The sequence below is a fragment of the Branchiostoma belcheri genome, unplaced genomic scaffold (genome assembly GCF_001625305.1).
Source record: "Branchiostoma belcheri isolate BF01 breed outbred unplaced genomic scaffold, Haploidv18h27 scaffold17, whole genome shotgun sequence".
Taxonomy (NCBI): domain Eukaryota; kingdom Metazoa; phylum Chordata; class Leptocardii; order Amphioxiformes; family Branchiostomatidae; genus Branchiostoma; species Branchiostoma belcheri.
This window is the reverse complement of record NW_017803157.1, coordinates 1993886-2018036: the sequence shown is the minus strand read 5'-3', so window position 1 is coordinate 2018036 and position 24151 is coordinate 1993886. Positions and strand designations below refer to the sequence as shown.

General features: G+C 41.1%; 3 protein-coding genes across 3 annotated transcripts; 2 read left to right on the top strand and 1 right to left on the bottom strand.

Moving 5' to 3' along the window:
- The first annotated feature begins 1273 nt into the window (after nucleotides 1–1273).
- Nucleotides 1274–11859, top strand: LOC109466594 (neuropeptide FF receptor 2-like). The gene is made up of 4 exons (XM_019764326.1): nucleotides 1274–1586; nucleotides 5699–5798; nucleotides 10746–11085; nucleotides 11494–11859. The coding sequence occupies exons 1-4, from the start codon at nucleotides 1274–1276 to the stop codon at nucleotides 11857–11859; spliced, it is 1119 nt and encodes a 372-aa protein (XP_019619885.1).
- Nucleotides 11860–13484: 1625 nt separating this feature from the next.
- Nucleotides 13485–17411, bottom strand: LOC109466593 (Williams-Beuren syndrome chromosomal region 27 protein-like). The gene is made up of 6 exons (XM_019764325.1): nucleotides 17365–17411; nucleotides 16455–16589; nucleotides 15453–15575; nucleotides 14922–15057; nucleotides 14115–14207; nucleotides 13485–13705 (listed from the first exon to the last, which is right to left on the bottom strand). The coding sequence occupies exons 2-6, from the start codon at nucleotides 16578–16580 to the stop codon at nucleotides 13485–13487; spliced, it is 699 nt and encodes a 232-aa protein (XP_019619884.1). The 5' UTR covers nucleotides 16581–16589; nucleotides 17365–17411.
- A 767-nt stretch (nucleotides 17412–18178) lies between these two features.
- Nucleotides 18179–24151, top strand: LOC109466592 (leucine-rich repeat-containing protein 15-like). The gene is made up of 5 exons (XM_019764324.1): nucleotides 18179–18241; nucleotides 18997–20657; nucleotides 21182–21358; nucleotides 22084–22276; nucleotides 23191–24151. Exons 2-5 carry the CDS (start codon nucleotides 19023–19025, stop codon nucleotides 23337–23339), a joined length of 2154 nt encoding a protein of 717 aa, XP_019619883.1. The 5' UTR covers nucleotides 18179–18241; nucleotides 18997–19022; the 3' UTR covers nucleotides 23340–24151.

The following is a 24151-nucleotide window of genomic DNA, read 5'->3' as shown; positions in this document are numbered from 1 at the left end:
TTTATATTATCTTGTACCTATTTTGAGTTAATTTGTTTGCTTGTCCCTTAATACATTGCAAGTTAAATGTAAATGTAATAAATGTATGTAAATAAGAGATCGTAAAATTAATAGGATTTGGGAGAGTCCACTAGACAAACCTTCAGGTTTCTTGGGCTCTCCAGCATATATTTGCTTGTATATAATTTCATTTTATACTGTTACTTTTTTATGTGCAAACTGACAATAAACAAACAAAAATAAACAAAATAAGTTGGTTCTTATCTACACAGCCTAAGATGTTATCCAGCGACGTTTCAGTAACCTTTCATCAACCGTACACGAGGATTTATGAACCCTAATGAACCCAAATAAAACCCCGTAAGCAATAACGCACTACACTTGTAGCTACCTGAAAAGCATCATGCCTCACTTAAGTTGCGGATGACAAAAGAAAAGAGACCAAAGTATGCACTGGTATACCAACTGGATAAAATTATCAATGGATGCATTTTCCTTTGACTCGAAAATAATGGCAGGAATGTCAGTGACGTCAGTGTATTGCCTGCATAACATTCTTGAAAATCCTTCTTTTCCTTGAAAATGTTGGTGCAGCGTGGAGACTGTTTTGTGTTAGAAGGAATAGTTGGGGTCCATACTTACCCAGGTTGGTCAAAATTTGTTTCGCTCACCATGGTATGAGGACAGTTTTCAGTTATTCGGTCTGGGCAACCTTAAGCTGGATACATCAGAAACGTCAAAAGCTTTATTTACTGCTGTCAGCTTTTCTAGCAGTCATGAGATACTCTACACCTATTTTGTGCGTGGTTATCATGTAGATGCTAGTGACTCTCTGGTACAAAAGGACGCATTGGATTGAAAAACTGCCTTGCTGCAGGCATTACTTCAGATGTTTCTCATCAAAGTCTACACACTTATTAATCAGACTACAGATCAGTGCAAAATCTCTTCTGTAATTTTGTTCGTTCCTGATAGAAACGTATACGATTGAACAAATGGTAAATGCTAAGGCCTTGCTATGCTGCAGGCATTGCTTCAGATGTTCTTCATCAAAGTCTAGATAGGCTAGAGATTAGTGCAAAATTTCTTTGCAACTGTAACGTTGTTAATTTCTGGTAGGAAAGAACGTATACGATTGAACAAATGGTAAATGCTAAGGCCTAGCTATGCTGCAGGCATTGTTTCAGATGTTCTTCATCAAAGTCTAGATAGGCTAGAGATGCGTGTAATCTCCTCTCTAACGTTGTTCGTATGTTTTCCCGCAGTTGCGAAGATGGCGAGTCTACCATCCTGGGTCAACACCTATCCAGAAAACACCACCGACAACTCTACCATCTCCGACTATGACGAACTCCTATCCCTGAAGTACAAAATCGGAGTCCCCATGATCGTGTTCTGTGGCCTGTGCTACGTCGTCATCAGCTTGATGTGCATCTTATTCAACGGCCTTCTCTGTTGGCTCATCATCTTCAAAACACCAGAGGCCCATAAGTCAACAGACTACTTCATCTTGAACTTGGCCATCAGCGATCTTCTTGTCGGCATCTTCTGTATCCCGTTTACCCTGATCAACCATATCTTCACAGGTATGTATATATCATACACGTATTTAGCTTTGTTAGATCTTTGATTGTTGTTGAAAATCCCTGTACTTTTTGTTGAGTCAATTAAGAATCTTATTTTTCTCGTTGCATAGTTTTCTTTTTCAAACACTAAAACTGCAATAGTTGTAGGTTTATGGTTGTTTTTGCAATAGTTGTAAGTGTCGTATTAGCCACGAAAACATGTCAGCTATAGTATTGCCGACTCGGCAGGTGTGGATGTATTTTTTAAGGCAATCTGTATGATATTGGCACATCAGCACATTTGGATCAGTATTTCGTACTTCACATGTATGTAAAACTGCAGAAACAAGCCTCAAGATTAGTCCTTTATTTTCCTGGCGGTACCCTAAAAACCAATCTAGGTCCTTCTAGTAACCGTTTTTCGTCAGACGTTTTTGCTGCGTGAATGTCGATATAGATTGTGACAGTGTTGTTTCAGCTTAGTGTGTAGATAAGTGACTAGAATATTGACTTTGAAAAATCTGGTTTTCAAGACCTAAAAGCTGTACTGGATGCCTTTTACGCACGGCCAATAGTCTTATATAGGCCAGTGGCATGATGTATAAGGAAAGGCACATCGTTAAAACCCCTTTTCATGCATTCACAACGCATCAGTTCAAGGGCAACTCTTCTCCATTCAGGCACTCAACAGTGCCGCCCTCACGCCATACTCCCGTGCTAGCAGCTCTAAGTGCAACGTTCCTGCTAATGGAGTCCAATTATCATTGTTAAGATAATGCAGTAGTGCAGAGTTGCTTTAAATAGTGTCCCTCAAAAGCATTTTTGCTTGCTTAAAATAATAGCAGATATTGCGGTATATGGAATCCAAAATTACCCCCAATATCATCAATTAGACAATTTCTTCTCATTTCTACATTGTAACATTTCACTTTTGGCACCCATGCATTTTGATGATGATGATACCTAACAAGCTAAGAACACAACTGGTTATCCCCGTATTAGCGGTCAAAAAACTTTTTTCCTGTACCTGAACCATAACATGTTGTCAGAAATTCTACCCGCAGAAAATGCAAATTCTCTAGTCATTATCCCTGACACAGTCCTCTCCCACTAATGAAGCCTTTATTACTATTACCCTCTCAGCTTTGTAATAGCTACTAGAGATCTAGCTAGACTTACGTATTGCTAAATTATTGCCCATACTATCTGAGTCTGAATTTGCCTAGTCTAAGTTTGCATTTATGCCTGCAAAGTGGAACTATTTTCTGCAAATTGCAGGTTCCAGGAGGACATTTCGTGCCTTGTTGTAAGGAATAACGATTAGACTTGATATTCCGACATGGGGCTGAATTACCGTTAGTGAGCCCGGGTTGCAGTACTGGGCTAATGGCAGTGCCGATTCCCCGAACTCCGGTACAGTCCATGAAGAATGACACGCCAAGTAGTTCCGCAAAACAACCAAGCCGTGAGAAGAATGTGTATACGTATGTACCCTAATCCCCAAGCAGATTCTAGCTTCCCTTGAGTAGCGTATTGGACCCTCCATGGGCAATATTGCTACTGTCTGGCCAATTTGCCACCCTTGGATCTGCTACGAGATTACATATACCCAGATTCTCAACGTTTCTTTACGTTTGAACATGTTTTACCCTCTCCATTACCCGTTTATTCAACTTACTCGCCGTCAACCCTTACTCATTTATTGTACAGTACAGCACGATTGTCTTTACCGTAAACAATGACAATGAACTTTACTGCACATTTACGTGCAACTGCTAACTGTGACTGATCACCCATATAACTATTAGTTCCTTCAATTAGAAGGCGAAAGCACCGTCTTTATAAGAAGGCGAAGAAATCCAAGAATCCAGTACATCAGGAACAATTTCGCCATATTAAAAAAGAGACAGTACGTGACCTCAAGCGCGCCAGGGGCAAGTACATCCACAGTTCTATCAAAGAGGGACTAGAAGAAGGGAGCCAGAAACCCTTCTGGAAGTTCATCAAAGCCCAACGTCAAGACTTTATTGGTGTTCCACCCCTTAAGCATAATGGAAACTTGTTTTCAAATGCCAAAGACAAAGCCTACATCTTGCTTCAAGAGTTCAAGTCTGTGTTCGTATTAGAGGACTTGAGCTGTGTCCCTTGGTTGGGCCCTTCACACCCACTAATCTCGGATCTTACAGTGCATCCGGCCGGTGTACGCAAACTTCTGAATGCTATCAAGCCACACAAGGCATCCGGCCCGGACAAGATCCCAAATCGCGTCCTCAAGGAGCTGGCTGGCGAGTTGTCTCCTGTACTCGCAGCACTCTTCAACCAGTCGCTGCAACATGGATGTGTACCCGAAGACTGGACCAAGGCCATGGTAACACCTGTCTTCAAGAAGGGTGGAGTACACGATCCAGGCAACTACAGGCCAGTATCTTTGACTTGTGTAATTTCTAAACTCATGGAACATGTCCTGTGCAGACACATTCTGAACCATCTTGAAAGATACAATCTTCTCACAACGTTTCAGCATGGATTTCGCAAAGCTCATTCTTGTGAAACCCAACTGCTTCTCACCGTTGACGACCTTGTGTCAGCACACGACAACAAGTTGCAAGTAGACATGGGTATCCTCGATTTCAGCCGTGCTTTTGACACGGTGCCGCACGAACGATTAGTCAGTAAACTTGCACATTACGGCATCAGAGGTCCCATCCTGGACTGGATAAGATCCTTCTTCAGAACAGGTCTATGTGGGTCGTTGCGGACGGTGAGTGCTCGCCATCAACATGTGTCCTCTCCGGAGTTCCCCAGGGAACAGTCCTCGGACCACTCCTGTTCCTTATTTACATCAATGACTTGCCGTCCCGTCTATCACCCGGGACCACGGCTAGGCTTTTCGCCGATGATTGCCTTATCTACAGGGAGATTCGCGGTCAAGGCGACCAAGTCATCTTACAGAAGGACTTAATCGCACTGCAAGATTGGGCAGCAACCTGGGGCATGAAATTCAACCCCAAGAAATGCAACACCATGTCCATCACACGGAACAAGAACCCCTTCACCTGGATGTACGAGATGTGTGGCGAGTTTATCCACCAAACAGAGCAGGCCAAGTATCTTGGCATCACTATCAGCAACGACCTGAAATGGTCAACACATATCAGCACTGCTGTAACACGTGCCAACCACACACTTCATTTTCTCAGCCGTAACCTTCGCTACTGCCCCCGCCAAGTCCGTGAGACCGCATATTTCAGTCTCGTTCGCTCTACTATAGAGTATGGTGCAGTTATCTGGGATCCTTATATGAGAAAGGATATTGACACACTTGAAATGGTCAACCGACGTGCTGCTCGCTTTGTGACCAGTAACCACCGTCGTCAGGATGTCAGCGTCACAGCCCTCCTGCATGACCTGAGATGGCCGTCACTTCAGTCTCGACGACAGCAAGCACGACTAGTAATGATGTATAAGATAACCAATGGTCTCGTGGCTATCCCATCCAGTCGGCTTATCCCGGCAGTTGCTCGTACCCGTGCCAACCACGCCCACAAGTACAAGACTCTGAGACCACACTGTGACATTGCAAAATACTCATTCTATGCTAGGACAATTCCTGAGTGGAATAACCTTTCTGCCGACGTAGCTGAGAGTCCATCATTACAAACTTTTAAGAATCGTTTATCGTCACTTCCGTAATCATGTGTATATCTCCCCTCTGCGCGATGTCCCTGTATGTAGGGAATTTGCAGAGTAGTAGCTAGAACTAGAACTAGAGCATGGGCCAGGTGCACTCGGTTAGATAACTGAGACATATATGGTAAGGGCAAAAAGTTCTACATCACTAAAGTCTATATCTACAGGGTCTCTTCTCTCTTTTTAAAACATGCGTGGACAAATTTACATAGTTTACAATTATATCATAGTTCCTAGATGATGTAATATGCTTGAACAGTTCTCCTTTTTGTACATATTTCTGTTCTAACGATATAAGTTTGACTTTATTCAAACTTCGCCGACAAAGTTCACTTCGGAGCACCAGATAACATCATGTTGAGGTCAAGGCGGGCCTTCCATCATTCTCGTTTGTGGATTCACTCACAGGGTTTTTACATGTGCGTGCTCTTCGTCTTTTGTAGAAAATCAGCTGGGCGATGTGATGTGCAAGATGACTCCATTCATCCAGGGAACAGCCGTCGGTTCTTCCGTCTTCACGTTGGCAGCCGTGGCAGTAGACAGGTAAAGTATTCAGTGGAGCCTTATACCCACTCATGGAGTGAAGAATGACGCTTTGACGTCATGGCGATACGAAATCCTTCCCGGGGCGAAATTACAAGAATATTAATGACATAGAGGAGTCGGGCTGTCTGTAGCTGTAAATAATAATCACTACTGAGCTGTCAACGTGCTGCAACAAAGCCGCATGTTGGACCTTAATGACGATCAGGGGCAGTCGGTCGTTAGTCCGGAATCTATCACTGCCTTTCAGATGTCAGCATGTCTGTGAGGCGACAATGTGACTACCCGTGGGGCTTTCTTAATTGGAGACTGATGATGCAGTAACGTTCGACACGCATTAATTGCTATCTCTGGCAGCCCATTATCTATACCATACAATACATTAAAGAAATCATGAAAAATGTGAATGCCGAGCGCTGTCACGAAGTTTGGTTACGAAATTTAATTACCCAAATCAACAGTTTACAATATAATCACGTTGTCAGCTCATTCCAAAAATCAATTATCGAAAATAAGTCAGTCAAATTCCTTCTCGTTAATTATAATGTAATGTTGGGCATAGGGTTCTTTCTTTAAATGAATATAGATATGTATCTGTCTTTGAAAACAGGTTATTTCGGACCAAACGCTTTCTCTCAGACAAAGGATATGAACATTATACTTAATTGTGATTACCGTATTGATTTGACTCTCAAACAAATGACAACCGAGTAGACGGTCTTATCAGGTATCGAGCATGTCCTTGATAAGTCTTTGGTATCTGTAGTTGTCATGACCAGCTGCTGATACATCATTCTTTTGTACTACACAAAACATGTCACTCTCTGATCCTCACTTTCAGCCAACTCCGGAAGAGAAGAACGTTATTGATCTCTGAGTATAAAAGAATCATGCTGAAAAATCTTACACAAAAGGAGACGATGTCAAAGCTTCGCTGCTGTTCTTTATGAACTCCATCTGATTGTCGGTCACTTTCACTATTGAATTTCATACAAACCTCCATTTTCAAACAAGCTCTACGAAAGAGTCTCGGCAAGATAGAGACGTGAACAGAACGTGGAGTTGACAGCATGCATTTTCATTTACATGCAGCACATGGCTACATGGCTGCGGAATGAGTGGCTAATAGACCTTTTAGGCAAAGCTGTTTGATCCTCGAGTCTGACAGACTAACTCCTCATTCACAGGAACTTCTGAGAGGTCAGCATGTGTGCACGGCCAGTGACTTAGAAAATTGCATGATGATTTATCTAAGGCCTAGAAAAAAATGTTTCCTGTTTCAGTCCTGAAAAATTAGGGTCGGTAGGTAGGGATTTTCGATTCTTTCTTTTTCTTTTCTTTTTCTTTTCTTTTTTTTTTCTTTTTGTTTTAGACTGGTGATCTCTAGTGATCCAACTTATGGTACAATACACTTTAACAAAGTAAAACATGCACGATGAGGACACTTACATTTTCAATGTCAATGTTAGAAAATTGATTGTGCAACACCTCATTACTCAAGTGTGAGATGGAGCTAGAAAAGGTCGATCAGCTCGAATTATGTATGTCCCTTGCAGGGATCCACAAAAGAAGTCTAGGATTGGCAGTTTTTTTCTAGGGTCAATCAGGAAGCAGGAAACACAATATTTTTTCCTAGGCCTAACCTTGTCTCGCTGTTTTTGTTAACGCTATGTTCAATTGTAGCTAAATGTTTTGAGCTTCTGTGCACGAAACTGTTGTTTTGGGTGACTGATGCCATGTTCAACCTGTTGTAACGTTTGGGTTGATGCTATGTCTGAAAATAAGGGGTGGCCACCTATGGATTTTTTTTACAAATGCATTATTTTTTGTTTGCTTTCCAAAGTACAAATTCAAGGTTTAATACGACAATGGGCTAATTTACAAAACCAATCCTTGTACCTACCCGTGTAAAATTGTAGGAATAGATGATTGATTGTTGCAAGCCGGATGTCATTTCATGGGTGCCCGGGGCAACAATACCGCCATTAAGGCATCTAACAAATCTTGAAAGACGATTGACGTCATAAGACGTCGTTTCGAAATGGTAATCAGTCACAGCTGTCAGTGTTTTTTTTTTAATTCAAGCCGAAGGACACACGAGGCAGTTTGATTGTCCCATCGAGCTCAATCAGCAGCCATTTTCTTTTTTATGTTTACCTTTGTAGAATGAAAACATATTGTTTTTGCTCGCTCTGTTGTCTTCCTCTTCTTCCTCTCCAAACAAATAAGGTCAATGACCTGAACCAGACGTCTGTCACCATGGTAACAAGTGCTAGGTTACATCATGTTGCAATATTATAGCAGGAGGGATTTAGACTCCTGTCACCATATATATGAATGTGTTTGAGTAAGAATTAACAGAGCAGACCATATGCAAAGGTAAATATTATGAATTTGCTTTGCAAATGTTGCATTTCTAGTTTTTTATCTTTATTTGTCAAAGTAACAGTACATTACATACAAACTGATTTGAAATCAGCACTATACAGAACAAAAAAGAGAAGGGCCTCCTGTTAAGCCTAATATTTAGTCATTTTCTTTATGTACCTCATGTTGACTGCTCGAAGGTCCCTTTCAATTGTTTCTGCTTCGGTATGCATAATTTGCACCAAGATTAACAGTTTTATCCGGTTGAAAATATTAGATTTAAAGTAGAATATCAAAACAACATAAATATTCGAAACCTGTAGGAGGAAAGGCCCAATGAAAAAAATATACAGATGATACAGTCATACAGTTGCTGTTATTGTATTGTTGGTCGCACCCATCGTACACACCCATCCTATATTCTCTACGATTCGATTCAGTTGTCACAATATTATTTTAAATCAAAATTGCCACTTTGTCACTTTGATAAATCACATCGTAGCTGCCCTTTTTCAATTCCACATGTACACGTGATACCAAAACACAGTAAAGAACGAGAAAGAGAGGTTTTGACAAATCCCCAATCTCTTTTTTAAAAGGATAATCCACTTAACAGGGTGGAAATGAAGGTCGTTCCAGTCTCCTAGGCGCTAACAGCTGTAGATCTAGAAGACAAATTACTAAGGAGCGAGTAGACCTTTTATGATGCCTTCATCCACTGCAGGATTATGACAATACTCTGCCTTCGGCAAATATTTCACTTGGCAGATTTTCAAGAATATTCCGAAAAGCCATTTGCACAACTGCAGACATCAGTATGCGAGACTCGAATGGCAATTAGTTCATAGAAAATGCTGATATCTTTCTGGAAGCAAAATAGGATGCTAGAAGGGTATTTAAGGTGACTACAGCCTGACGTTATAATAGATTGGTGCAAGTTACGAATATACGGCATGTTCTCAGTCACCTTGGCACAGTTGGCAAGGTCAAAAAGTCAGATCTTTATCTAAAACCTGCTGAATTTGAAAATAAAGATTTACAAGCAGGGCTTTGGCGCTTAACCAAAAGCCACAAACTTCAGTGATGCACATATCATGTTTATTCATTCGCCAATCTTAATATTTGGAATCGTTACACTGTTTAAGGAAGCTAAAAAGCTGTGCAAAACAATTAATCCATACTTAATACCACCTTAATAGTGTTTTTGCTTTCTTAACGCAACGTGCTGTAATACATGTACTCTTAAGAGAAGCCCTCGGAAAGATTTAAATTCACTGACGTGATGAATGTTTAACCCAATGGATCCCCGCCAGAATCCTCAAGATTAGAGCATAAACCATTTTCCCCATGCAGGACTGCCAAGCAAGCAACTTAGTCACATGAATAATCGACAGACGTTAACTTCTTGCTGCCATCATTCATGAAGAAAGCAGCTTACTTCGTCTTGAAACACCATTGAGTTTGTTCGCGTGCTGGGAATAATGTACTGCCTGAACATTCCTGTACACATATAAAAACGTCCATCTAGGTAATGAAGAATGCGAGACTTGAATAGTCACACAAAACATTACTTTCAGAAATAATATCAATTGCGAAAGTAATATGTAAATAAGAAACATGATAGTACGCAATTAAAATAAGAATGAATATAAAACCTTGAAATAAAAAATAACCAATTTGGAATATAACTTTAAATTCATCTTAGATTATCATGCGGAATTAGAAAATATGTGCGAAAATTGCCATGGAGACAAATGTGGAACGAATGTGTGAATGGGGAATTTATTCTAAAAGTCACTTAGAATAAAGCTAGTAAAGTTTATACACTGCAGGACTAGACTAAAGCTAGTAAAGTTTCACACTGCAGGAATATCTAAAAATGAAATCTCTTTGACGGGTCTCTGGGCAGCGCGGCCAACATGAAATAAGAGATCTATTGACACATAAAACTGGCGCAGGATCCTCACAGGAAGAAACCAGCCTCTGTGCTGTAATTTACATGTCTGACCTCCAGACCTTCGGTAGAATATTATGATACATATAGGTATCTATATGTGACGGTACTGTAAGTGTATTTTTTGATGGCATGGTTGTGGATCAGACTGTGTCTCTTCTTGTCATAATACTAGTAACTTCAGTTGCCTGGTGTGGGGGAGGCGATTTTGACAGTGGATTGATAAGCCACTGTCAAAAGTGGATTGTAATGATATTTGGTATGTTGGTAGGTCGTAGGAAGACCAAGGTACTGCAGCAGAAATTACCTTCCGTTTTTTTGTATCTTTTGTCCTGAATATGATGTGGTCTTGACTACAAAAACTCGACATATTTAATCTAGGTATGATGTCTCTGAATTCTTTCTTTCTTTGTATTGTAGAATCCGGCATTCAAAGAAATAAAGTGAACACATTTTTTGGGGGGCCAGTCCATACTTCCCAGACCTCTCCCTATCTCCTGTTTAGTGATGTGTTCTTTTTTTTAGCTCTATAAAAAATGGAGGTATTGTTTTTGGTCTCTTGACTTTTTCCAAAAACAGTTATAAGGTCTCTGAATTCTTGTTTATGCGTTTTCTTTGTATTGCAGAATCCGGATGCTGTTTAACCCCCCGGGGAGCCACTTCACGGGCCGGCAGATCGCCGTGACGGTGGGGACCATCTGGGTCGCAGCCGCCGCCACCATGCTTCCCCAGGCGCTGTACCGGCACGAGACGGCCTACCCCATCCCGCTCGGGCGCAGCATCAGCCTGTGCGTGGAGGACTGGCCTCTGAGCAAGCTCTACACCCTCCTGCTGTTCGTCATCTGCTACCTGATCCCTCTGCTGGTCACGGGCGGTCTGTACATCACCATCTGCATCCACCTGTGGTACAAGAAACCTGCGGGAGAAGACGAGGCGGCCAGGCAGAAGACGCTGAAGATGAAACAGGTTATGAAGATGCTGTATATAGTAGAGGGGTTTCATTCCTCAAGCTTAACGACAACTCGCACACGCAGTCGTCCCTCATTAAGACACTTGGAGCCGCATAGTTCCCGTTTAGAACTTTTATTCAGTCTGTCACACGACCGGTTTCGCCTGTGTGGCTTCTTCAAGTGTACAGAGGCTAATGAAGTTCTCACTTATATATATTAACGTGCATAGTGCCCTCAGGTCAGTTACATGGCGTTCAGATCGCCTTGACCTGTTACATAGTTCGTTCTGACCTTGGTTGACCTACTACATGACAGCATCTATTGTTACAGGACAATTAAAAATGTCATAAAGGTCGCGAGTACCATCTTACAGAAAACGAGGAATAAAGAGAAATCCATTTTCTTCTTTATTTTCTTCTTTCAGGTTATCAAGATGCTGATCACCATCGTGGCCATGTTCGCCCTGTCGTGGCTGCCTCTGTACGCGTGCTGGATTCTGGAGGATTTCGGGCCGCTGTCTTTTGATCAGAAGGTGATCATGATGTCGTACGTGAACCCGATCGCCCACCTGCTGGCGTTCTCCAACAGTTGTGTGAATCCTGTCGTGTACGGCTACTTCCGGCCGCAGCTGCGGAGGGAGGGGTGCCTGGCCATGTACGCGTGGTGCGTGTGCGGCGGGGCCAAGCGGCAGGCGCCTGCAGCAGCACCTGCGCCGCCGCCGCAACCCATGCAGCTGCGACAAGCCCCCTTGCGAGAACATCGCAAACTGCAGCGACTGCAGTACGTGTAGGTCCAAACCGAACGTGTTGGTATTGGTTTCAGATAGGAAAATATCTGTCAGAATACGCGTACTTAAAATCGGGAAGCATGATAAATTGTCCATTTATGAGAATATTTTTCTAAGATATCAATGATTTTAAAAAACAGAAAGAAGGGTGAAAGAAAAATGGATATATTCCCGATAGAAATTGCAACGTAATTCAACATACAATATCTGACACTTAAGTGAATTCGATGAGTGTGCCATCTATTACATATCTACACAGTAACTAGTTATGTGTGAACAGGCAAGTGGGCAAGGTGTTGTGTGTTTATTAATGGTTTAATGGTTTTTCAGGTTATAATTTTGTACCGCGATTTTAGTTTTAATGTATGTAGGTTTACTATTTAATGTCCATTTTGTTTGTAAAGGTGCCTTGATGATGTAATTTATCCAGTAATATTTATCCAGACGTTGAGTGTATCCATGTATGTTCTAATCTGTCAATTTGTTGGATTATTTTCCGTGTTGTATAACATTAGACTACACCAATCATATATGGTTTTTCTATCTGGTTTCCTATGTACGTTACTTCTGTATATTAAATATTGATGGATGAGACAAGGATATTGTCTTTAAAGAAATAAACTGAAAGCTTCATATGGACTACGTTTAAATCAGACGCCTAAAACATCATTTGTAGTAAGATGTAAATCTTTGTGATTTAAAAAGACCTCTTGGATATCACTCAATGTTGGCGTTGCATAAAAAGTGCAGAAGTATTTTGTTGTAACTGTACCGTTACAGACTAACTTTATGTGTATCGTGCCAGGGTGATCATACTCTATCTGGAGTAAACTGTAAAGAGTCTGCAGACCAAAAAGGAATGCTGGCAAGAACTATTTGTTATCTTCAAAGTTCATCTGTGTTGGTAGAAGTCATTATGCAGCAAGATTAAACTGTAATTTTCAACACAAGAAATTGGACTCACCCAAAATTCATTCCTTGACAAAACTGTAGTTGTCGAAAATTTGGGTGAGTCCAATTTCTTGTGTTGGAAATTACAGTTTAATCTTGCTGCATAAGAACTATTTGTGTATCACGTGTCTTTTCAATGGAATAAACTACACAAGTCAATTATCGTATTGCTTTGGATTCCTCTTATTTCTGTATTCTTGTTATTTTGCGGTCATCTCGTTTCTTGTATTGATTTTATGACCACAGGAAGAATACTTCAGTGTCTAAATAAAGTCAAATAAGTGACATATTCAACTGTGGCGATGTTGTAACCATTTATCAAAGTTGGCTCAGATGCTAGAAACATCATACCATTTACATTATTTGTCATTAGTTGAAGCTGATTATGTGTGTAACATTTTATGTATAATAAACTTCTAGCGACGTTGTACCTAACTGCATTCCTACTTATTAAGCTTTGTAAACACTTGTCAGGAGTTGACACGACATGCTACTTTTTGCACTGCTATATATCGTAGTGGGAAAATGTCCACTTCGGAAATATGTCCACCAAGAAATCAGAAATAAAACCAGAAATAAGCAGTCTGCTATTTGTCTTGTTACCGATGTAAATAGAGTCTAACGAGCCTGATGTTAGTCAGACTGGAACTCCTATTTCTTTCGTAGTGATTTGATACTTAGAAAGATCGCAATCTTTCTTCAGGCATTCCCTGGGCAGTAACCCTGTACGTGTACACAATACCGTTTATTTCACCGAGGTAGTTGAGAACGATGTCACGTGACACTCGTTCCCAGGCTCCTGTGTTCTGCAGTTCCAACATGGCGGGTTCCAACCTGTCCTTGTACTCAGGTACCTTCCACAGGCACTCTTCTCGCATGATGAAGCTGATGTAGCCACCTTTAAAAATATACAAGTAGTGAAATATCAAAACTTATATGTAAATCCACACATCTCCAATGAAATTACACGTACACTGTTAGCTTTTTTAATCGCTGTAACACTAAAGTTAGAGAATATATTTCATACTATCGTGCAAGTTCATCTGTGTTGGTAGTCACATGTTTAAAGTTAAAACTTATGTTTCAACACAAAGAATGGTTCTCACCTAGAGCTTTTGACCAGTCACTCTGGTCTTCCTCAGTAAACTCTGTTAACGTCACACTTCAGAGAAACCACGTGACAAGTCTCACTGGGTCCGTCTACTGAGGAAGACCAGAGTGACATGGTCGAAAGCTCTAGGTCAGAACAATCCTTGTGTTCATGTTGGAACAGAAGTTTTAACTTTGAACAAGAATCTATTTCATACCTGGTTTGACAATACGAATCAGTTCCGGTAAACAGTTGACCTTCAGGTGACCCCAGTTAAAAGCCCCTGATGATACGATTCCATCGTACGTATCTGTGAAAATTGACATTTTTGTATTTATCGTAACATATCGTAAATCTTTCAAACTTATAAGTGTAGACATTATAAAACCAAGGAGGTTAATAATTTTTTTAACCTCCTTTATAAAACATAAAGATTGAAATATTTTTCGATGAAGGATAGACATCCATGTCACAAGATACACAAAGAATTGATGCTCAAGCAACTGGATGATTTTAAAACTGACAGACGTATCGAGCATTCACTAGTACTACTTTTCATCAGTGACATTTCGTCTTTTCAGCGACTTTTCGTGAGCAACGGTTCCTTGATTAAATGTTTATAAATGCACTTCTTTTTCAGTAATTAGACCGTAGACTGAACTATAGATTCTGAAATACAGATTCTGAAACTAGAGAAGTAATATTTGCAAAGCAAATGCATAATGTTTACCTTCAGACATGGTCTGCTCCGTTAATTCTTACTCAAACCATAGAACGTCCTTACTCAAACACATTTACATACATGTAATTTTACTAGTATGTGGTGACAGGAGCAGAGCAGACCATGAAATTGCAACATTATGTAACCCAACACCAGTCACCATGGTGACAGTGGTCAACAAATCATGTCATTGGTCAGGTCAGAGGTCACTGTTTGGAGAAGAAGAAGAGGAAGAAACAGAGCAAAAACAATATGTTTTCCTTCGGTAAACATAATAAAAGAAGTCATGGCATTCGAGAGTACCGTCTTCAATATCCAGCCGCTCATTCGTGACGATGGCACAGATGTACTTCCGGTATAAGCCCTTCTGGGCAGCGATGTCCAACATCTTCTGGCTGGCATCGATGGCGTCGACGTTTTTGAAGGATAACTTAGACAGCTGCAGGATGCGGTGCGAAGCAAAATTTACCTCGGTATTTTATTAGCTACTCTCCTTGTGTACCTTACTTTGTATTGGTTTTATCATTCACGTGTTAATAAAGAGTACATATACAAATATGAAAAGATTTCGACATGCAACAAATCATCTGCTTCTTTACAATACGTGGATTAGCAAAACTGAGATACATTCTAAAAACTATATACATTATCACATACCTGCATTATTTGTACATAATATTGACAAACCCTTAATTTGAATTCCTTTTCAAGACCCCACTGTTAACGTCAATTACTCGATAAGGCTAAGTTGAATATTATGATTTATGATAAAACTTAAATCTTGATTATTTCCTCTGACTTTACGTTTAAACAAATGAAATTTCGCCATCCTACCTCTTCAGCACACAGCCCCGTCCCCGCCCCCAGATCAAGAATCAGAGCGTCTCTGTTGTCGCCCAGCACCTTCGCCAGGGCCGCTGAGGACAGGAAAGGGCCGCCAAAAACCCCTACATGGTCCTAAAGCAACAGTGAACATTAGTGGGGTTGTGTGGCGTAACGATAGAGCATTCGGCTCAGAAACAAGAGGTCCCAGGTTCGAATCCTGCCATGTCACCAACCTTGTGCCGTTGGGAAAGGTCTTAACACTTTTTTTACCTCGATCAGGTGTCACTGAGTATGCCAGAATTATCATTTATAATGATCGTGGGCATTAATAGAAAAAAAACAATGTATACTAATTATGTTTCAGTCCATACTATATTGTGTGGATGAAATATATTGCTTTTCCTTGTGTTTCCCCCCTTCTTCTCCTCCTCCTCCTGTCATTTGGTCAAATTGATTCAACCTCTTGAATGAGGAGGAAGATGGGCTGAAAAATGCTGTATTTGTTTGCTCCCTAGTGAACCTCGAAACCTATCTGCCTTTCTAGTTAATGTATCTATTGTGTTGAATATTAAGATACATGTATGCATGTATACCGGTTTACTCTTTTTCCAAGAGATACAAATTCTCTTTCACATTTTGGAATGAGGAGGGAGATGGACTGAAAAATGCTGTATTTGCTGGCTAGCAAACCTTTAAACCCTATATGCCTTTCTAGTTTATGTGTCTGATATGCATGTATGTCAATGTGTATCTCGTTTTCAAAGAGATACAAATTTCCTCTTAATCGCACAGACAAAAAACTAATGCGGATATAGCCGAACCGCCTTTATGAATAATCTCCAAGCAGATCTTTTGGTGGGGGTAAGACAGTATCAAATTGGCCAGTCTGTAACCATTTCCCCACCCAAGTTGGTGGTGGTAGCGACAAAAAGAGGGGCCATATATAAAAAGCAAACGATCTTCCACCATCAACCTTTGCTTGGAGAGTAATTATGAAGAGAAAACACAAGCCTTGTCATAGTCCTCCGCCCAGGTATCATAAGCCTGGATCACCTCCGGCAGGGTGATGTCAGGCCGTCCGACCGCGGCTTTTCTTTTGTCGTTGCTTTTGTCTAGCTTTGATCCCCAGTCTGCCATTCTTGCACGCTACAAAGAAAAGGACCACAAAAGAGTCAAAGAAAAAATATAAGTCAAAGAAAAAATATATCATATCAACTATCAATGATGACGGCCCCAAATATGAGATGCATAAAATATCTACATTGTTGCACTGGAAAAACTCTGTAGATATGAAAACGTATTTTTTAAAACATTACATGCGTATTTTACTGCACTATATACAGCTGTTTACATACCCATAGAACGGGGTGAAACCGTGCGTAACCATACGTAGAGGCAAGGACTGAAGATATCGCGTTCTATTGATGGAGAAGGTCACAACGATTAATAATAAATGATATCCATCGTGTCGTTACCACAAACATTCTACATGTACCTGTTGTTGTAACTTTTTTTCACGTTCTCATAACCTGGTGCCTTCGCGATACGGTGAAAATCATGAATTTGTGGTATCCGTTCGATCTTCCGGTTAAAACAACAGTTATAATCATGAGTGGCAACACGATGGAAATGTTGATGATGAACTGGTATATTTGCAACACACGTACATGTACCATTGCAGCCTTACATGGCTGAATTGGGGTATGATACACATTCAAATTTAGCATGTAAGGTTCAACAATTCGACAATAAAAGGTAAAGTTAGCAGCAGTTACCAGTGTGCACGAGGTGGAGCGGTCTTTTATTAATCTGTACAAAATTAGCATGTAAGGTTCAACAATTCGACAATAAAAGGTAAAACACTATTCTTAAACCTAGACGTCCTGCAGCTAAACTGACGATGTATGAAGTTCACTCATACCTGATTTTGACGGAACAGTGTCTCTGTGTTCTTCGTGTAGCAGCAGTTACCAGGTGTGCACGAGGTGTAAAACCTAGGAGCGGTCTTTTACTAATCTGTACTGTACGTCACGGAAAATTTTGTGACCTGGGGGTTTGTATGTCATAGCGACAGGGCGCATGCATGATAAGCTGGTTTAACTGGACCTTTATACTCGTATACAAAAGGTCTATCCATTCCTGATTACTGGCCGCCTCAAACTAATCTCATGGGGGTGCGTCGACTACGCTCTACGTCTACATATAAACTGTCCTATGGACGCAACACACAAGTTTTGTAAAGAAGAAGAAGAAGAAGGTCTCCCTTGCTCTTGCCCGAGCGTAGGGTGGTGCCCATCTCCATTTCGTGGCCCTTGGGCGACACACAATTGTGCAATGCACTACAGCAGGGGGCTAGTCAGTTGGTAGTGCTGTGTGTTTGACCTTCCCACAGTCTTTCTCATATGTGCTTGTAAAGCAAACAAGAAATATGTTTATAATTCAGCCCTGTGGGCTGCCAGTTGTTCAATCGAAATAAACCAATTTAATGATAATAATATATTCATATAGTGCCTGGCACGGAACGTAAACAATTAAACGGAGGTCGTAATAGGCAAACTATCGGTACTTAGGGTCCATGCATATGCTTCACACTAAAAATATTATTTTCCAACGTTCTTATTGTCCTGGGGAAGGTAGGCATGTATTATGTGATATATACATGTGTGTAGTTAGCACAAACACAAGGACATCAACACCACGTGATCTGTCAGGTCACTTGTTGACCTTTCGTTGACAAATATTTCAAAGTCCAGACTACAGAGACTGAATTGCGCACCACATTTCTGGTGTTTCAAACGGTGAGTAAAAACTGCGTTTTTTATTCTTCAGCACGCACATGTATGTGCTAATTAGAGCCCATCAATACAGACAGTAGATTTAGCAGACCTCGGATCAATGGAAGCAGCTGCATGTACCATTACATGCCAACTTAATCCTAGATAAGTAGCAGGTCTGTTCTGTCCTGAAAGCTTCGCTCTGAAAACTTGTTTACGGCCCATTTCTAGTCCTTGTGCCCATGTAAAAAAATCTATGAATGTTCCAGACCTCATTGTATGGTATACCATAGAGATTGAAGTTGTATTCTATAAAACTTTACTGCCGTAACTTTTCTACCTATACGGAGGATGCACTTACAGCACTTACAGCTGTGCCTCTTGCTAGCGTAACGTTTGTAAGTACGGTCAAAATTCAGCGGCTGCCATATAATTACAACGCGCTTTGAATAAGTTACAGTGTTTTTACAGTTAAGTCCCTGCACAATGGCACTAAAAGATTACTAAGTAAGCCATTAAACTATGCCACACGCGTGTATTGGTAAGTGGCACTGTGTAAATTATAACATTTTATAACAACCTCAATGTCATGTTTCAAGAGATCGAAATAGCTGGGATTGTCTGATAAAACTCACATGAAGATGGCATACTGTATTTAGAGCTTATTGATCGACATTGATACCTACAATAGCTTCTGATATCTAGTATTATATATACGCAACCATTACGATCGTTTCAAGCTATATAATAAATACGTGTATTTATTGCCTTTTGCACAGGAAAAGTGGTAACGACACAATTCAAGATGGCGTCCCTCATCACAAAACAGCTATTTCTTGTCATCGTGATGACCTGTCTGTTAGAATGTTTCCTCTGTGCCGACTGCCCCCAGAGTTGCTCTTGTGTCTCCTCTCCCCCCTATTTCACCGTCACATGTAACAGTCCAAACCTCACGAGCGTCCCTAGCGGAGTTCCCAGGAACTGCACCGGCTTTGTCATCAGGGGAACTAAAGTCTCTGCCCTTAGAAACGGAGACTTAGCAGGACTGCCCAACCTGAACACGATCTATTTCGACAACAACCAAATTTTTACCGTTGAAGTTGATGCATTCGTTCCCAGTCTGACTTATATCGAAATGGTGCAGAACGAAATATCTGCTTTACCGGCAGGTGTTTTTGGTCGTCTGAAGAAACTGACCAGTCTCGATATGCGATGGAACAGGATAAAATCGATTCCAAAAGGTTGTATTAAGGATCTTCCTCTGTTACAGGTTGTCTACTTGGAGGGGAACGGGCTTGAGAGTATTGAGGTGGGGGCGTTTTCAAATACGAGCAAGCTGACTGTGATCAGCCTTGAAGACAACAGTATCACTGAAATTCGCAAGGGGGCGTTTCTTGGGCCACAGGCGAAAATGGCAAACGTGGGGCTGGCAAGAAATGCCATATCCCACATTGATGAAGGGGCATTTGCAGTCTTCGGAAATCTTGGCGGTCTAGGCTTGGCGAACAACAGCTTGAAATCGGTAGAGGGCGCTTTTAGTGGTTTAAAAGCAGTGGGGGGTCTCGATCTGAGTTATAACAAATTACAATCCTTGTCAGACGCTGCTTTCTCCGGAATAACAGAAATGTCCACGCTGAATTTGGCTTTCAATGAAATTGAAGTGATCTTCGGCAAAACGTTCGCGAGTCTCTCCACTCTCACAGTGCTGGGTCTTCAGAGCAACAAGCTCGCAAGTTTTGACGTTGTGCTTCCGAACACTCTGACTACACTGGAGCTTCAAAATAACCTGCTCACTTCATTTCCAAACCTTCCTACGAGTCTGACATATTTGGATATTTCCTCCAACCCTATCGAATTCATGGCAGACAAACAGTTTGCAAAGTTAGGCAGCCTTACGACCTTGTGCCTTTCCAATATCAGATACTTCAGACAGAAGGGTACTATCGACGCTGGGATCTTACAAGGTTTAAGTCAGCTTACCACACTGAAACTAGCTTCCAACAACCTGACTCAGGTACCGTCCTCGGCGTTACAACACTTCCCACAGATGTCAGAAACACTGGACCTCTCCGACAACCAGATCACTTCCCTACATCCCGGAGACTTCACTAACCTGTCCAATCTCTACATTCTGATCTTGAAAGGAAACAACATAACCTCCGTATCGCCTGACGCCCTCAAGCCTTTAAAAGGACTCTTTTCTCTCGATCTTTCCCATAACCCGATAGTTTACCTTGGCCCCGATCTCTTCAAATGGCAAAGTCAGAGCATGTACGAAGTTAAGCTGGAAGGTACAAAACTACGGCTGATCGACGGGGACATCTTTAATTCTTCAACTGGGATGAAGTCGTTATTTTTTGAAAATAACGACATGCGCTACCTGCCATGGAACGTCTTCAATCCACTGACGTATTACGGTGAGACACTTTCCTTCATTTTTGTATTTATTGAAACAGATGTAGAGATACAGAGTACGTTAAAGATCTCACCACACTTATCGACGTTCCCTGTGTGAATGTTACGCAGCTTGTCATCTTAAGAAGATCATACGGTGGCAAGGCAGTATCCATTGGCCAGGAGTTGAGCTATAAGTGGCTATTAGACACGCCTCTGGCCAATGGATGCTGCCATGCCATCGTATGATCTGTTTGGAGATCACAGCTTGTACTTACAGTACAAAATCCGGTGTTACACCAAGGAGGGCCTGCAAGGGGGGGTAGTGATTACGAATTACGCAAAATTTTCGCCGCCTATTACGAATTACGTTAAAGTTTCAGAGCTGATTACGACTTTACGATTTGCGGCTAACGTCCAATTACGAATTACGTTGATTTTTGTGGAGGCCGCCTACGAATTACCTAGAATAAGTCTAAAACGGCCTGATTACGCCTTACGAAAAAGGGCTTGCAGGACCAAGGACGTCCTTGGTTACACCCAAAGCGGTTTAACGGTTATGTGAAACAGAGAGACCTGTCTCCCGTAGGTGACCCACAGGAGGCTCTAGACCTGGAGTCGAACCCGTGGCTGTGTGACTGTCAGATGTACGAGTACGCGCGCTGGCAGAACTCCACACAGGGCATCGTGGCCGCGTCACTGACATGTCAGGATCCACCCGAGCTACGGAACAAGACACTGCGCGAGGTATGACAACAAAAAACACATGCAAGAAATTGATATTTAGACTTCTGAGAAGTATTTCTTTAGGTTGTTGTGAATTAATTTATTTGAACAACCAAGAATATGTATGACGTAATTCAAGCGGGACAGGGTTGGAGGGTCACTCAATTCAATCCTAGGCTTCCTGAATTCCCCCATTCGTCGACCTCTAATTCCTGCTGACCTGCTCCTAGCCTGATTCTGAAACCTTCAATCACCTGAGATTCTGCCTGTCAATCTTCCCCACCCAACGTGCTACCAACCCACAAGCATACACGCAAACCACATTTTCGTACCCGTAAACGTTTTTGTAAGAAAATGCCATCGATCAATTTGCACATATTTCCTTTTTATTAACCCCATTCCTACCAGATTCTGTAAAACTTCAAGTTCACCCAATTTTCTTTTCACCTCCTGGCATTCTGCCTGTCATTCTTCCCTACCTACGTGCTGTCAACCCACTCTGTATGGACAAACATACACGCAACCCCACCCATATATAACAATATTTCCGTACCCGTAAAGATTTAAAGAAAACGCCATTGAACATTTGTCTTTTTTTTCCAACTCCTTTCAAGCACCTGGGACTCTGTTATTCTTCCCCACCCAAGTGCTGTCAACCCACAATCCATCCAAAACAATATTTCTGTACACATAAAGGTTTAAAGAAAATGTTTAAACATATATATTTCGTTTTTCCAACTCCCCAGATACCGCTGGAACAGTTCAAGTGTATCTGTTCACACTTCTCCACGCCAAGCATCGACACGACCGGAAGTGACGCCAACGCCACATCCGGCCAGGGCGCTGTTCTGAAGTGTAACGTCACGGCCTGTCCCGAGGCTGTGATCCTGTGGTCCACCCCCAGGGGGATAACTCTCGCCAATAACTCACCACATCCCGGTGCGTATCAAAGGACTGTATGATATGTACAGGGGTGCCAAAGAATCCATTAGAATTTTATGGAATTCAATACGATCCTTACTAGGAAACATACGAATTTTAAGAAATACATACAATCCATTGATACAAACATACGAATGTTACGGAATACATACGATCCATTACTAGAAACATACGAATTTTACGAAATACATACGATCCATTACTAGACACATAAGAATTTTACGGAATACATACGATCCATTACTAGAAACATACGAATTTTACGGAATACATACGATCCATTGCTAGAAACATGCGAATTTTACGGAATACATACGATCCATTACTAGAAACATACGAATTTTACGAAATACATACGATCCATTAATAGAAACATACGAATTTTACGACATACATACGATCCATTACTAGAAATATACGAATTTTACGAAATACATACATACGATCCATTACTAGAAACATACGAATTTTAAGGAATACATACGATCCTTACTAGGAAACATGCGAATTTTACGAAATACATACGATCCATTACTAGAAATATACGAATTTTACGAAATACATACATACGATCCATTACTAGAAATATACGAATTTTACGAAATACATACGATCCATTACTAGAAATATACGAATTTTACGAAATACATACATACGATCCATTACTAGAAACATACGAATTTTACGGAATACGTACGATCCCTTACTAGGAAACATACGAATTTTACGAAATACATACGATCCATTACTAGAAACATACGAATTTTATGGAATACATACGATCCATTACGCGGAAACATACAATCCTTACTAATTTGGGGTCATTTGGTGACTTGTCGCCGCCATCACTAACTTGAACTCCCAATTCATTGTCTTTATTTCATAATGTATGATTTTATATGTAATTCTAGGCCTGGAAGTTCTGGACGATGGGTCGCTCGTGATCGTGGAGACCGTCCCGGCCGACACGGGCACATACTCCTGCATGGCCGCCAACTACCTGGGCCAGACCACGGCGTATCTCCGACTGGAGGTCATCCCAAGCTCCCGGCTTCCCTAAGGATATGTTGATAACACTACTGATAACTCTATGTAGAGAATGTGTGTTAAGACGAGATATATAAGGTAGTAGGCTAGTAGCCTGACTACCTCACGTTTCTCACAGCCCTTCCACTTGCTACGTCCCTACGAATGGTGCATATATGTACTAACATTGACCAATTGTTGTCAAAATGAGAACTGACTGTTACAGTAGTGTTGGAGGCAGTGATGTTTCCATAATTGTTCTCGGTGGGTTAGAGTTGTATGTCCACAATCTCTCTTGTGTGCTGTGGGTCCCAGTAAGTACGACAGCGAGAGATTGCCTAACACAGGCAATCGAAACGTAGCTCAGTTTAACGCTCGTTTACAGACAAATCAGTCAAAGAAATTGAAATTATGTTATACAATGTCAACTATTTGTGAGTATTTTGCAGTTTATGATCCATTTTCAACAGATACTGCGAAGTTTTGCAGTCGATGAAACGTCAGCTACTCGTCAAGTGTTTGTGAACTCAGGGACGATTTAACAGGTGGTGATCTATGGTAGAAACACGACACAGTTGGAGGATTCCGACGAAAACAAAGAAATGAGTCATTTACAGTGTGTTAAACCTATATACACAAGTCTGTCAATATGCTGCGACGTGAGCTAGGCACTATACACTTTGTGTACACATCGGAATGTCAGTACATCATGTAAATGGTGAAGTCATTTGCATCAATGATGATGAAAGATAAATTGGAATTCTGCCAAGTTATACAATAGTCCTTTTACTTTCTTCCTTTTCTTCTTCTTCTTCTTCCTTTCACACACAAAATAAATGTGTACGT

Bases quoted from the DNA above. Each gene is read 5' to 3' on its own strand.
- LOC109466593 (XM_019764325.1), bottom strand. From the start codon at position 16,580: ATGGCAGACTGGGGATCAAAGCTAGACAAAAGCAACGACAAAAGAAAA. The intron at 15,058-15,452 runs GTAGGATGGCGA...CGCATCCTGCAG, and splicing joins CGGGGCTGTGTGCTGAAGAG to CTGTCTAAGTTATCCTTCAA. The intron at 13,706-14,114 runs GTATGAAATAGA...ATATTTTTAAAG, and splicing joins GATTCGTATTGTCAAACCAG to GTGGCTACATCAGCTTCATC.
- LOC109466592 (XM_019764324.1), top strand. From the start codon at position 19,023: ATGGCGTCCCTCATCACAAAACAGCTATTTCTTGTCATCGTGATGACC. The intron at 21,359-22,083 runs GTATGACAACAA...CCAACTCCCCAG, and splicing joins GGAACAAGACACTGCGCGAG to ATACCGCTGGAACAGTTCAA. The intron at 22,277-23,190 runs GTGCGTATCAAA...ATGTAATTCTAG, and splicing joins CAATAACTCACCACATCCCG to GCCTGGAAGTTCTGGACGAT.
- LOC109466594 (XM_019764326.1), top strand. From the start codon at position 1,274: ATGGCGAGTCTACCATCCTGGGTCAACACCTATCCAGAAAACACCACC. The intron at 5,799-10,745 runs GTAAAGTATTCA...TTTGTATTGCAG, and splicing joins GCAGCCGTGGCAGTAGACAG to AATCCGGATGCTGTTTAACC. The intron at 11,086-11,493 runs GTTATGAAGATG...TTCTTCTTTCAG, and splicing joins AGACGCTGAAGATGAAACAG to GTTATCAAGATGCTGATCAC.